Source organism: Macrotis lagotis, chromosome 1 (genome assembly GCF_037893015.1).
Source record: "Macrotis lagotis isolate mMagLag1 chromosome 1, bilby.v1.9.chrom.fasta, whole genome shotgun sequence".
Lineage (NCBI taxonomy): Eukaryota > Metazoa > Chordata > Mammalia > Peramelemorphia > Peramelidae > Macrotis > Macrotis lagotis.
This window is the reverse complement of record NC_133658.1, coordinates 826,612,897-826,626,462: the sequence shown is the minus strand read 5'-3', so window position 1 is coordinate 826,626,462 and position 13,566 is coordinate 826,612,897. Positions and strand designations below refer to the sequence as shown.

At 35.6% G+C, this 13,566-nt stretch overlaps 1 protein-coding gene across 3 annotated transcripts in view; it reads right to left on the bottom strand.

Annotated features, from left to right (window-relative positions):
• The window catches only part of RNASEH2B (ribonuclease H2 subunit B), an 89,143-nt gene that overhangs the window by 4,357 nt on the left and 71,220 nt on the right, over window positions 1-13,566 (bottom strand). For 2 of the 3 annotated variants that reach the window (XM_074217169.1, XM_074217167.1), the window contains exons 9-11: window positions 13,445-13,487; window positions 7,455-7,535; window positions 4,946-5,185 (exon numbers count right to left, since the gene is read on the bottom strand). In XM_074217169.1, the coding sequence (XP_074073270.1) occupies window positions 5,078-5,185; window positions 7,455-7,535; window positions 13,445-13,487 (232 nt within the window). In that variant the 3' untranslated portion in view covers window positions 4,946-5,077. Of the gene's footprint in view, window positions 1-4,945; window positions 5,186-7,454; window positions 7,536-13,444; window positions 13,488-13,566 lie in introns of those variants that run through there. The other variant, XM_074217168.1, reaches the window with a different exon arrangement.

The following is a 13,566-nucleotide window of genomic DNA, read 5'->3' as shown; positions in this document are numbered from 1 at the left end:
GGGACAAAGTGGGCACAAATCCTAGAAAATAGGAAGAAGGGAAAGCAGATGGTCAAAAATCTAGGCAGTTGGGAGGTTTGTGGGAATTAAAGCAGAAGAACCCAGCAGGGATGAGAATAGATTTAAGTTACCAACAACCAGGGTACCTTGGGACAGAGGCAGACTTCTAAGTTAGACACTGACACTTTTCTTATTGGAAAGAGGCTAGAGCCAGGGATTGGCTCTTTTAGAACTTACAATTTACAGAACAACAGTACAGAACTTTACAGTAGTAAAGAAATGACTAGTGTGTGGGTAGAAAAATTAGGATGTAATCCCCAAATCAGTGAAGCCTATCATCTCTTTCCCCAAATGGGATGTCCTGAAATTAAAAATATATATACACACATATCTGTTTGAACATATGTATATATAATGCATAAAATATGTGTGGATATACACATATACTTATGTCCATTTATCTGTCTGGAAACAGAAAATGATTAGGTGATGGATGAATTATCCAATCTGGCTGTTATCTGCTCAGCTGTTAAATGATAGGTCACAAGTGAAAAGTCTGTACCCTCTAATTACAATACAAAACATATTCGATAAATATCTAATATGTGTGAGGTACAATGCTAATACTGATGTTACAAATAAGAAAAAGGATAGTCAATTATTTCTGCTATCCAGCAACAGTGCTGTTGTGCTGATCTGAAGAGGACAAAGAACGAAGTCCTTAGAAGGAAAGAGAGTGATGAAATTAGTGTAATGAAGAGAGCTAGAGGAGCTGCAGAATGGGGGTGGTGGTGATGTGGTTTGGAACATGAGCCATGTGATTGGGAGAGAAGAACCACACAGCCACAGCTGATTGGTTATCTATTTCTTGTTGACACTAATTTCTAGTTAATATGTTCCTAAATGCATTAATATGTGGAGAGATTAATTATGAATTAATTATGAATTAACATATGTGGAGAGATATGTGGAGAGATTTGGGGGCATGATTTCGGAGGACATGTGTATGCATATATGCTTGACAATGTGACATATATGGTGAATATACAATGTATGTATATTCACTAATCTCTAACTAAAATTTCACATTTTCTTTAATTACTTAAAAGTACTATTCTGAAGATACTAGGCTTCCTCAGGTAAACAAAGGGGTCCAGGACACACACACACACACACACACACACACACACACACACATGCATTATCTAGACATACATAAATTTATTTTCACTAACTTCTAACTAAAATTTCATTTCCTTTAATTATTTAAAAATATTATTCTGAGAATAATGTTTTCCAGAGCACTAAAGGGATCCAGGACACAAAAAAAGGAAAAAAATAAAATAAAAAACCTGAGAGATAACTGATCTTAGAATCAGAAAGACCTGAATTCAGGTCTTGCCTCTGAGAAATAATAACTAACATTTAAATTTCACTTACTATGGGTGTTAAATTCTATGCTAAGTAATTTACTATTATTATCTTATTCGATCCTTACAACAACATTGGGAATGAGCTGCTATCATTACCCCTATTTTACAAATGAGGAAATGGAGGCAAAGAGAAGTTAAATGACTTGCTCAGGGTCACACAGCTATTATGTCTGAGGCTAGATTTGAAAAACTCATGTGAGATCCTAGGCAACTGACTTTTTCTTCTAGTATCCTAGCTACTGTGAATTCCATAAGTTATAGGGAAGCTAAAGAATGGATTTGGCAGAGGGAGTACCTTTATCCAGAAGGTCCCCATCCCAAAGAAATCACAGGCTATTTCCTTGTCCATGTCCTGTCTTCACAGAGGAATAATTCCAATAAGGAAGAAAAATAGGAATTGACTCAAGAGACCAATGTGAATGAATTAAGAATTTACCTGAGAACTTAAATTAGACATTATCAAGAGCAAGTAATTGAGTGTAAATACAAAAGCATGTCTAATACTTTAAGAAGAATGTGAGAGAACCAAAGATCCAAATAGGCTGAGATTAAGGAGGAAAAGTAAAGGGGAAAAAAGCTGTTGTGTAAGTAAGCTCTATTAGGGAAAAGGAAGGTTCAAAGAAGGAAAAGGCCATGCTTGGGACACAAGGGGAAATGGTAAAGGACAAGAGAGAGAAGGTGGAAAGAATCAATTCTCTTTTTCCTTAGGTCCTTTTGACTTCAAAGTGTGAAACAAAAGTGGCTTATCTTGTAAGATAAGGAGACAGTAAGATAGCATGGTGCAGTCCTCGATGTGTTCAAATCACAACAGGTCAAGATGAAAGAAATACATAAAAATGGGAAAAATGATAGACATAATAACCAAGATATATCATTATATAGAAAAGGGAAATTACTGATGACTGGAAATGGATAAGTTGTCCCAACTGAAAAAAAAAAAGATAATAGCATGTACAACCCATGGCTAGACTTTGGCTGGCAATATTCAAGATTACTATTAAAGAAGTAGCTGAAAGAAAAGCATAATTCCAAAGAACCCAACATAAGTCAAGCCAGCTAATTTCCTTTTGGGATAGATTTATCAAGCTGGTAGATCAGGGGAATGCTGTAGATAGTTTACTTTTATATTAAATTAGCATTCAATAAAATAATTCACATAAATTCTTGTGGGGGAAAAATAAAGTGATATAGGTCAAACAATTGGATGAACTGAATGGAGAATCTCAAAGAGTCACCCATAGTTTTATGTCACCTTAAGAGGAATTTCCAGTGAAATGTACAACAAATATGGGAATTGGTGTTCTCATCAGCTCCTGGGATTTAATTATCATCTAGGTTGATGATTCTCAGATCTATTTATACAGTTAAAACCTCTTTGCTGACCTCCAGACCTTTAACTGCTTTTCAGACACCGTGAATTGTACATTTTAAATACATGTCAAAAATGAACTTATCTTTCCCCTTAAATCTTCCCTCTGCTCCAACTTTCCCATTACTGTTGAGAGCACCATCCTCCCAGTCCCTTAGGCTTACAATTTAGATGTTATCCTCAACTCCTCACAACCTCTCATCCCCATATTCAATTTGTTGCCAAGGTCTGTCATTTTTACCTCCTGACATCTCTTACCATACAGGACTTCATCACCTCGTTTCTGGACCATTGCAATAACCCTTGAAGGCCCTACCTGGCTCCTCTCCCCTCACTCCAGTCCATCCTCAATTCAGCTGCCAAAGTCATTTTCCTAAAGTGCAGGTTCATTCATGTCATTCACCCCTCCCCACAACTCAATAAACTCTTGCAGCTCTCTATATTTTTTATCATATTTTTGTCCTCAGAGATGGGATATATTCAATGTTTAATAAGTATTTGCTAATTATCATTGACCATCACCTCCAAGATCAAATACAAAATTCTCTACTTGGTTTTCAAACTCCTTCAAAATATACTCCCCTACTCAACTTTTCTAGTTTTCTTATATCTTATACATTCCAGTCATGTACTCTTTGACCCAGTGATACTAGCCTCTTTGTTGGTCCATAAGACACACCATCTATCTCTAAGATCTGAGAACAGTGCAAATATCAGATCATTTTATCCTCCACAACAACACAAGGAGATAGGTACTATTATGATTGCCATTTTACAGACAAGAAAACTGAGACAGAGTTTAAGAACCTTGGTTAGATTCAGTTAAGCAGGTGTTCAAGTTAAGATTTGAACTCGGGTCTTCTTGACTCCACATCCAACGCTTCATCCAATGCCACTATATAGAAGCCTCTATAAACTGGAGATAATCACTGAGGCAAGGCACAAACTTAAGAGGGAGAAGACTAAGTTGGAGAAAATAGAGGAGGGCAACCAGAATGTGAGTTCATTGTATGATGAGTTCATATTATATGAGGACCAGATGAAGGAACTGGGGATTTTCAACCTGGACAAGACTTGAGGTTAGAAGAGAAGAATGATAGTTGCCTTCAAATATTTTAAGTTCTGTCATGTTGGTATTCAAGTTAAATACAACACTGTGGGGCACAGGAGACAGGAAGGGAGGTTCTAAATTTTAGTAAGCATTGATAATGCCTTTGTATTGGACATCAGTACAGTTTTACTTAATATTTACTACATGGTTCGATCAACTGAACATGCTCAGAATATCCATCTCCCTCAGGACATAGGAATGACAGGCAAGGAAGAAGCCAAAATATTTGAACCTTAATGATCCATCCCCCTGCTCCTTGCAGAGAACCAGTTTACTTGTGGTCCTGGTTCCAATTCCTCAACTTGGTGGCCTCTAGATTTTTTCCTTATCTGTACTCTTTACCTTAAAACTTATATTTTTCTTCTGAGTCTTATTCTCACTTCCCACATCATCGCACCAGTGGTCTCTGTTTTTAGCCCTAGCAACCATCTGTTTCCAAGCTTTTTGTGCTCCACTTCTCACCAAACACAAATTGACCTGCTTTAAAAACATATGGAGGAAAAAGGCTTGCCAGGAAGGGGGCATCCTCTCTTGATTGCCCCCAGATTCCCCACGTGGCATGCTAAGGGGGCAGTGAGGCCATAAATGCCTAGTTAATTTAACACCTTTGGGATTTGGCTAATTTCTCTCAAGAAGACCATGAAAATCATATTGTTATGCTCACAATCCATCAAAGTTCCATAAAGAACCATCCCTCCATCCAAATGTTTTTAGTATATGTGTTTATTGAAGAAATCGTATGGTTGTACATTAATTCTATTTACTTGATTACTTTTCTCTTTCTTGCCAACCCATCCCTACCCCCCCCCCTTGCCCAACCATCAAAACAGGCAGGGGTATAAAATACAAACCCATGGCTGTGAGATTTTGAAAAGCTTTAGTTTTTGTTAAATATGACCCTCTGGTTACAAAAAGTCTACAAAAGCTATGCCTGGTTTTTCTTTTTTTTGCCATTTTTTTTTTGTGCTCTGGGACACAGAAATATCCTAGACACAATTTTGCTGAATGAAAAATGAAAATAACAGTCCAATATTTCTTCTGAAAAGTCATATTTTATTTTATTGGAAAGGTGGGAGAGATGGTAACAGGATAAATATATATATATATATATTTTAAAAAATCAGAAAGAGGTTCATCTAGATTTTTAAAAAGACTTTAATATTCTTATTTTCCTGCTTTAGCTTTTGTGCCAAAAAAGGTGGAAATACTTCTCATTCCACTCTTGTCAACTTTAGCCAGAGCCTTCTGAGCTGCCGTCATTTTGCTATTTGTCTGTTAATAAAAATGAGAGGGAGAAATTGGATCAGTAAAGCTGTAAGACAGTCATCCTTTGAAAAGCCTATGTGCAAAAACCACAAGCATGGCACACTTCTCAAAGTCTATTACTGGGAATTATAGCCTTCATGGCTCCACGCTTCATAAGGGTGTGATTACTCAACAAAAAATTAGTTTTGAATTCTATTCAGAACTCAGATCTAAGAAGCATAGAACATTCTAAAAAGAGCCAGAAGGCAAAACCGTCTCCTTCTGTTCGAAGGGAAGATTGCAGCCAATGGCTTACTTTGGGAGAATCGTTCTTGAGGGGACATTAAGGGCAGTGATGCAGACAATGGGACTGACGCATGCAGCAGTTCAATCTCCCAGTGATCCAACACTCTGGGCTGTCAGTGGGCTGAATTACAGCCTTGTCTTACAGATGATGAATAATTCACACACATTTACTGTTTGATTTTATTCTTGAACTCTATGGGAAACTAAAAAGAAAGTGATAATATTCAAAAGATGATCAGTATTAGCAAAGCATCATGGAAACAGGAGGATGGTTTCCCTAAATTTTTTGGTAGGGGGAGGGGAGCTGTCAAAGAAGTGCTTTGTCAATTGTATTTTCAAAAGCTAATGTCTAACAATCCTGAAATTTAAGTTGCTGCATTTTCTTGCTCCCTGGTTGCTTTTTTTTTTCTTTTTTGTTACGTGTAACAGGCAGAACCAACAGAAGGCAAATAGGCCAATTGTTTATTTCAATGCTTTGCATTTAAGCTAGAGGGAAAGAATGCTGAGAGACCACAAAGAAAGACTTGGTCAATATGACTGAAATGTAAAAAAAATAAAATCCCCATTGAAGCATTTTCAAGAGATTATAAAATAAAATATAATATATGGTTTCTAAAGTTTCCTCTCTGTTTAGATCTTTATAAAAAGGCAACACAACAAACAAAAATAGCCACAAAAAATGATGGTGAAAAATAACACATTTCTATTTGTCTCAAACATTAAATTCAAGTATGTACCATCTTTCTTTGCCTCCTTGCTGCCTGTTATTCCAATCTCTAATGGGAAGTGCAAAGAATAGGGCATGAATTTTTCCCAACACATAAACTCTGAATATCTTAATTAAGCATAAGAATTAGACTAATTCTCAATTAGTCCCCTGTACCTAATTGCCATGTGCTTCGAAAACTGGAAACAACTTGAGTCTGAGGGAAGGGGGGGGGGGGGTTACAACAATAATGAGTTGAAGATTACTCAACAGAGAAGCAGTCATTTAGCTGGGAGTGTTCAAAATAAATATAGTTTGTAATGATTCTGAGCAGGAAGGAAGGATAGTTAAAATAACCAATGACACTTTCTTTTGAGAGGAAGGTATTAAACTTCAGGAGTGTAGAGGAACCAGATTAAAATGTAATTAGGAAATACAATTTTGATGTTGTTCAGTCATTCTTTTTTTCAGTTGCATGCAACTCTATGATCTCATTTGGGATTTTCTTATCAAAGACACTGGAGTATCTGCCATTTCTTCACCAGCTCATTTTATAGCTGAGAAAACTGAGGCAAACAGGATTACATGATTTGCCCAAGGTCACATTGCTAGTGAGTGTCTGAGGTCAGATTTGAATTCAGGAAAGTGAGTCTTCCTTAACTCCAGGGCTGGCACTGTATCCTCTGTGCCTCCTAGCTATTTCAAAATACAATGCAACACAGATAATATTAATTTCTGGTTTTCTAATCTGACACTACTGTTCTAAAGCAATGAATCTATGGATAAAAAAAAGGAAGGTTAAGATAGCATTGTCTATATTTTTCTTTGAACTTCAAAAAATAGTCTGTGTTTGCTGCATACCTCAATTTGCCAATTGAATATCACCTGATAGGGACCTCTAATGCCATCAGTGAAGATACTCCTCTACTAATTCAGGCTGAAAACTTCTCAGTGTTTCAAAGCCTAGAGCTTAAGGAGCTACTAGGGCCAAATAGATATAAAATAAATCCACATATCCCCTGGTGGCCAAGCTTCTCTTGGTAAACTACTCAGAATAAAGTTAAGTTAATCCTGGGACAAGGTAGAGAAAGCCCTGGGGTCTGTACTCATAGTCTTTTTGGCTCAATAGCCCCTGCCATGGCTTACACACCATTGACATGTCTCTTCCTTTGCATCACAAAGAGTTTTTGGACAAAAGACTTGGATTCTGTGGCCAGTGATTTAATGACATGAAGATAAACATCCCTAGAAAACTAGCTAACAATAGTGCTCTGGTCAACATACCTTTTTAGTCTTCAGATCTACATTGTTAAACTTAGTGTAGTCTTCTTCTGCTTCTACAGGCCCATCTGACACCTTCCTTTTCTGCAATGTCAGAATGATGAAGTTGTGTCAAATGTCATCATGGCTCATGGCCAACTAATATCAAAATCCCCTGAGACCCCTGCTCTGTTGTTCCATAGCCAAAGGGTCCAACCAACCTACCATGCAAGTGTCATCTCATGGGTTAGGCTACAGCCATTTAATGCTGCTATACCAGTCCTCAAAATCTCTCTCACTGACAGGTGACCTCAAGAACATCATAGCATATCATTCACCATATGTCATAAAAATAAAACCAAGCTAAAAGTTATATTCATGTTTCCATGGGTCCCATGGGTCTTTGGCGATAGTGACTGATTGTTGTTGAATTATTTTTCAGTGATGTCCATCTCTTCATGACCTCATTTGAGGTTTTCTTGTTAGAGATACTGGCATGGTTTGCTATTTTCATCTTTAGCTCCTTTAGGCAAACAGGGTTAAGGGACTTGCCCAAGGTCATCCAGCTATTAAGTGTCTGAGGCTAGATTTGAACTCAGGAAAAGGAGTCTTCTTAATTCCAGAACCAGTACCCTCTCTACCTAGGTTGTTTAGCTGCTTCTTCGCACCCATTACAGATATTAAAATATACCCGAAATAATCTTATATAGTTTGATTTTTAAATGTTTTAAAAATTTTGTTATTTTTTATTTTTATATCACCTGAATTTCCGAATATATTCTTAATCCAGAGTCATCCCTTGTATTAATGAATGAAAAAATCAGCAGCATAAAACTAGCCAACACACTGACTTGAGTCTGACAATATATGCAGAATAATTAAACACCTTTAGATCCTCCCTCTCCTTGACATCTAAAAAAAAGGGATATATATATATATATATATATATATATATATATATATATATATATATATATATATATATATATATATATATATATATATTCCCCCCCTCTTTTCTTTAGAACCAAGTCTGGTCATAATTACAGTTTTAAATGTACTGTTATCAGAACCCTCTTAAGAGGTGGTTGGGATAGGTACTAGTAATCTCATATTATAAATAGTGAAAGGTGATTGATCAAGGATCCTTCATGGTAAAGTTGGAATTACAACCCCAATGGCTTTCCTCAAGAGTCAGTCCTGTGATTTTCCCATCAGATCACACTGGCAACAGTCAAATATTTACACAGGCTAATATTTATACTTTTTTAACATCAACCTTGGGTCTAAGTGAAAGTGGACATCTTGTCAAGAGCCAGAGGGTGGGCTCACATTTCCATGAAGCTAAATAGAGGCCAGCAGGCTAAACATGAAAGATACAGCTTTTAGAGAACAGAGGTTGCAAGAAGCAGGGGTTCCTAGAAACATTCTAAAACAAAAATGGAAAGTAAACTCCAAGCATCCGTGTTCTTCTAGAAACAAGGAGGCTGATCCTAGAATTGTCTACAATTTTCTCTCTGATCATGGCCCATCTCTGACCCTCAAATTTTTGTATAAAATGCTTTTTAAGAAATGGTGCTTATAAAAAGTTTTGAAAGTCATGGATAAAAGCAGGTATCTTAATGTAGAACTCAGAGGGGATTAAAAAAATGGTTCTCTTTAAATTTCTCCCAGTAAAATGTAAACATTCTATTATTATTTTATAATGTATTAATAGTCATCATTTTTAATTGTATTAAAATATATTTTATTTCTTAGTGTGCAATGATAAATGTTAGAAAACATAGGAACAACAGTCTAAAAATAAGATTGAGACACACATACCTCCCCAAGTTCAAAGTTCAAGTTCTTTTGGGAGGCACATTTTAAAATGTAAATTCACAGATAGCTTTGAGGTCAAGAAAACTAATGCTGAAAAGGGGCTTTTCTGAAAACAAACAACAAACTAATAAAGCTAAAACTTACATCCTCATATTTGGATTAAAAAAATCCCAGACTGTGAGGATGTTTATGTAATTTTCCTGGTGAGGTGCTAAATTATTTTAAAAATAGGTGATGTCACAACTGCTTATATCACAGTTTCTTTTTAATGGGTTTATCCCATAGCAAAGCTGACTGAAGACATTCCAAAATGAAAACTATTTGCTTCAAATATGAAATTCTTCATAAGACAACTGACTTGTTTAGATGGGTTCTGAGATCAATACCATAATAAAGAAAAATATAGTGAGTTTCTTAGACAGGTCTGGCTTCTAAGTACTCATAGTACAGCAGTTAGCTTAATTTGTGAATATGTTAAACATATATTTAGATTTTTGTAAAAAACACATCATGGGAATGGGAAATGCTTGTTTTTTTAATTACAGGGAATAAAATACTGACTTAAATAATATGTGTAAGAACCTATTATAAGCAAGACAGTGTGTTAAGAGCTAGGGATTAAAAAGAAAAAAATGAATAGCAATTCTTACCTTCAAGATGTTTACATTCTATTAGGGAATATAATACATAAACAAAAAATAATTACAAGATAATGTGCAGAAGGGAAAGAGCACAAACTAGGGGTTATCCAAAAAACCCTAAGTGGTATTTCAGCTAAACCCTGAAGGAAGATTCCAAGCCAAAAGGAGGAGATGAAGAGGGAGTATATTCCAGGCACTAGCATGGTAGAAAGGTGGGAGATGAAGCCGATACATATTCTTACTATAAATGGGTCATCTGGGCTGGAATGCAGAGTGAATGAAAGGACAATACAAGGTTAGGGTCTGAAATGGTATTAATAGTGATTAAAACTAGTGAACAAGCGACTTAAAAATGGAAAACAAGATACAGTAGAAATGGTTTAAGTATAGCATCAAGATTTCAAGATGAGACAGGATAATGTCACAATAGGTATGATGGACTGGGAAAGCAGAACAGAAGTGGTGAGGATGAAGATTAAGTTTAGGAGGAATGAGGTAAAAGGAGAAATGGAGGGATAGGAAGTTATGATCAGAAAAACGGACAAATTATTCAGAAAGAAACAAGGGATATGGTTAAACAGGCACTTCTCTGGATGAAGTGATGTTAACAGTAGGGTCCATCTGGCAAATTGCTTTCTGGGGTGAGGGGGAGAAGTAAGATTAGGGGTAAAATTGTAAAACTCAAAATAAATAAAATCTTAAAAATGAAAAAAAGTAGGGTCCATAAGGACTTGCACAAAAATCAGATTTAACATTTTTATAAATGACTTGTAAAAAAAAATTTGCATATGGTCCTAAGCTTCTGTATTGAGAAAAATACAGACTTATAGGTCTTTACCTATAGTATATCATTAAAAGTCATTATGGTGTATTTGTTTCCTTGAGACAGTTCAATTTAATGTGCAGTGAACCCAAAGTTTGATAAGGTATGGAGAGCATCATTAGGAATAGTGTTAGAGACAGAAAGAAAACATTTCCCCATCCTTGAATGAAACAATAGTGTGTTCACACCTTTTCAGTTCTGATTGCCAAACCATAAGAAAGATACAATGAAATTGGAAGAAATAGAAAAGGTCTTGAGGGTAGATAAAATGATCAATATGAAGAACTGATAAAATAAAATAAATTTTTTAAAAGTTTAACAATCTTCAGTCTATGAAGATAAAATGAAAGTTCTTAAGGTTAAAATTAGAAAGGCCTAAATTGGAAAAATGGAAGCTTAAAATGAAGTTTTTAAAGGTAAAATTATGACTGCAGAGATAAATTCTAGAAATGAGAAACTGATAAGATAACTTGAAAATGGTAAATTTAGGATAAATGAAAACCACTTCAATAGAAACTGATGAATTTGTGGTACTTAAACTCCAACATTCAAAATGTGAAAAAGATTGAAAGCATTTTAAGATGTATTTATACTTTTTTTAATATCCTCTGACAAAAGTTTCACTTCTAAGATATGCAAGAAAATGATTCAGGTTTAAAAAACTGATAATCATTCCCTAAAGATAAATCATCAAAGGATATGGACAGGAAAAGTTTAAAGGAAGAAATCCAAGGTATCAACAGAAGCCATTTTCCAAAACACTAATAATTAGATTAATGCAAAGTAAAGCACTTTGAGGTTTCCTCTCATATTTATCAGACTGGCAAAGATGACAAAAGAGTAAAATGATGAAGGGGCTATGGGAAAACAGAATCATCAGGGAATGATCAGTAGAGCTGTGAACCGGTTCAGATGATTTGGCACTTTGTCCAGAAAGTTACCAAAGTCTGCATACATTTTGACCCTATACCCCAAAAGAAATCAAAGAAAGAGGAAAAGGATCTATATATAAATATAAATTTTTTTTGTGATGGCCAAAAAAGGAGAAATTAAGAGCATAAACTCCTATCAAGGCATAGTTAAACAAATTGTGGCCTATGAATAAAATGGAATATTATTGCATCAGGAAATTATAAAATGGACAACTTTAGAGGAAAAAGAGGACTGATGAGAAATACAAACTTTATATTTATAAACTTATGATAATAACACTATACAGGGAAAAAAACTTTGAAAGATTTGAGAACTCTGAAAAAGCAAAGATGAATCATGAGTCAAAAATGACAATGATGAAACAGGCTACTCATGAACTAAAAATGCAGAAAGAGTCATAGTTTTGGCAGATTATGTAGATATGTATTGAGTGATTTTGTTTTTTAAAATGCTTACTACTTGAACAACTTTTTAAAATAAGGAAATATATATTTTTGATAAATAAGTTTTGATGAATTTAAGTTGGTTCTATAATGAGTTACTATTGAAAAAATGTGATGATGTTTGAGGGCAGGGACCATCTGTAACCCTTTTAGAGTTAACATTAATTACTGTCAGATTACTATTTATAGTCAAAAAAAGACAATAGCAAGCTGGAGAAACCCTAAATGTGAACTGGTATGGAAATTTTTATGGTCCTAGCTCTGCTGACTCTTATCTTTTCAGTCCTATTCTTCACATGCCAAAAAAGACATCCTACTACTATTTTGACAACTTGTAGAAGATGGAACAGAACTGTCTCTGGTCAAGCATGTTAATCTGATTTTTTATTAAATGTCAAATTAGTTATTTCTTTGCAGAGCCTCTATATCCCCAAAGCTAGTCATAAAAGCATTGGCTATTTTCAACACAGGCAGTATATGGTTGTATTGTGGAGGGTTTAAAAAAAATGCTATTTAAAAGCCATGACATGTCCTTTATACCCTCTCAAGGGATCTATTATTGGAGCAGCTCTAGTCAAGCTCCAAGAAAATGGCATCGACGACAAACTGGTCGGAGTGTTTATTTCCCTGCGTCTAAGTTGCGTACTTCTCTGAGACCCTTGTGTTGCCTGTGTGTGGCCACGTTTAAAGATCAGGTGTTGTTTACGGCTAGCTTCTCTGAGCCTACAGATCTGGGAGGCAGATACAAGCTGTAACCCACGCTGTGGAGCAGCTGTGGGTGGCGGTTTGTAGACTGTTTGGACTAGGAAAACTTTTCCTAATAACAGATGAAAACTCTACACAAATTTCCTTGATCGTTTAAAATAACGAAAAATGTGGTTGTTATTCCTGCACAAATGGTTCTTTGTGTTGGAAAAACCATACCCTGGTTGCCCATGTTCTGGTGTCAATGAGATGTAAATCAAATGAGTTTCAACTTATATGGATTAAGTACTTCTTGTAACTGATAATGCAGAACATTTAAGCAAGCTTGCAAAAGGGCTCTTTTTTCTTCCCCTTAATTTCACCTCTGGGTTAGTCTTATAAAGTTATCCTGCTACATTAGCCATAGTGACATTTTATATACCACCTTGGGAGTAAAGCTTAAGTGCTTCCCCTTTTACCAAAACTGTAGACATTTTCAAAATTCTTATGAACAGTAGGCAGAATGTAATCCATATCCCATACAGACTTGCATCGTGTGTGGTGGGTATAGCATGCATAAAATTGTACATAAGCAATGTTTAATCTCATGTGATAAAAGCTTAATATTTTTCCAAGCCCCCCAAAGATACATTAGTCACAGCATCTTACCTTTAATGGAGTCTTGGGCAATGAAGCGGAAAGTTCTGGAAGCCTAAGAAAACAAGAGGTCTTTGTCATGGATTTTTACCCACAATCAAATGGAGGGGCCAGGCAAATGCAAGCTTTTGCTT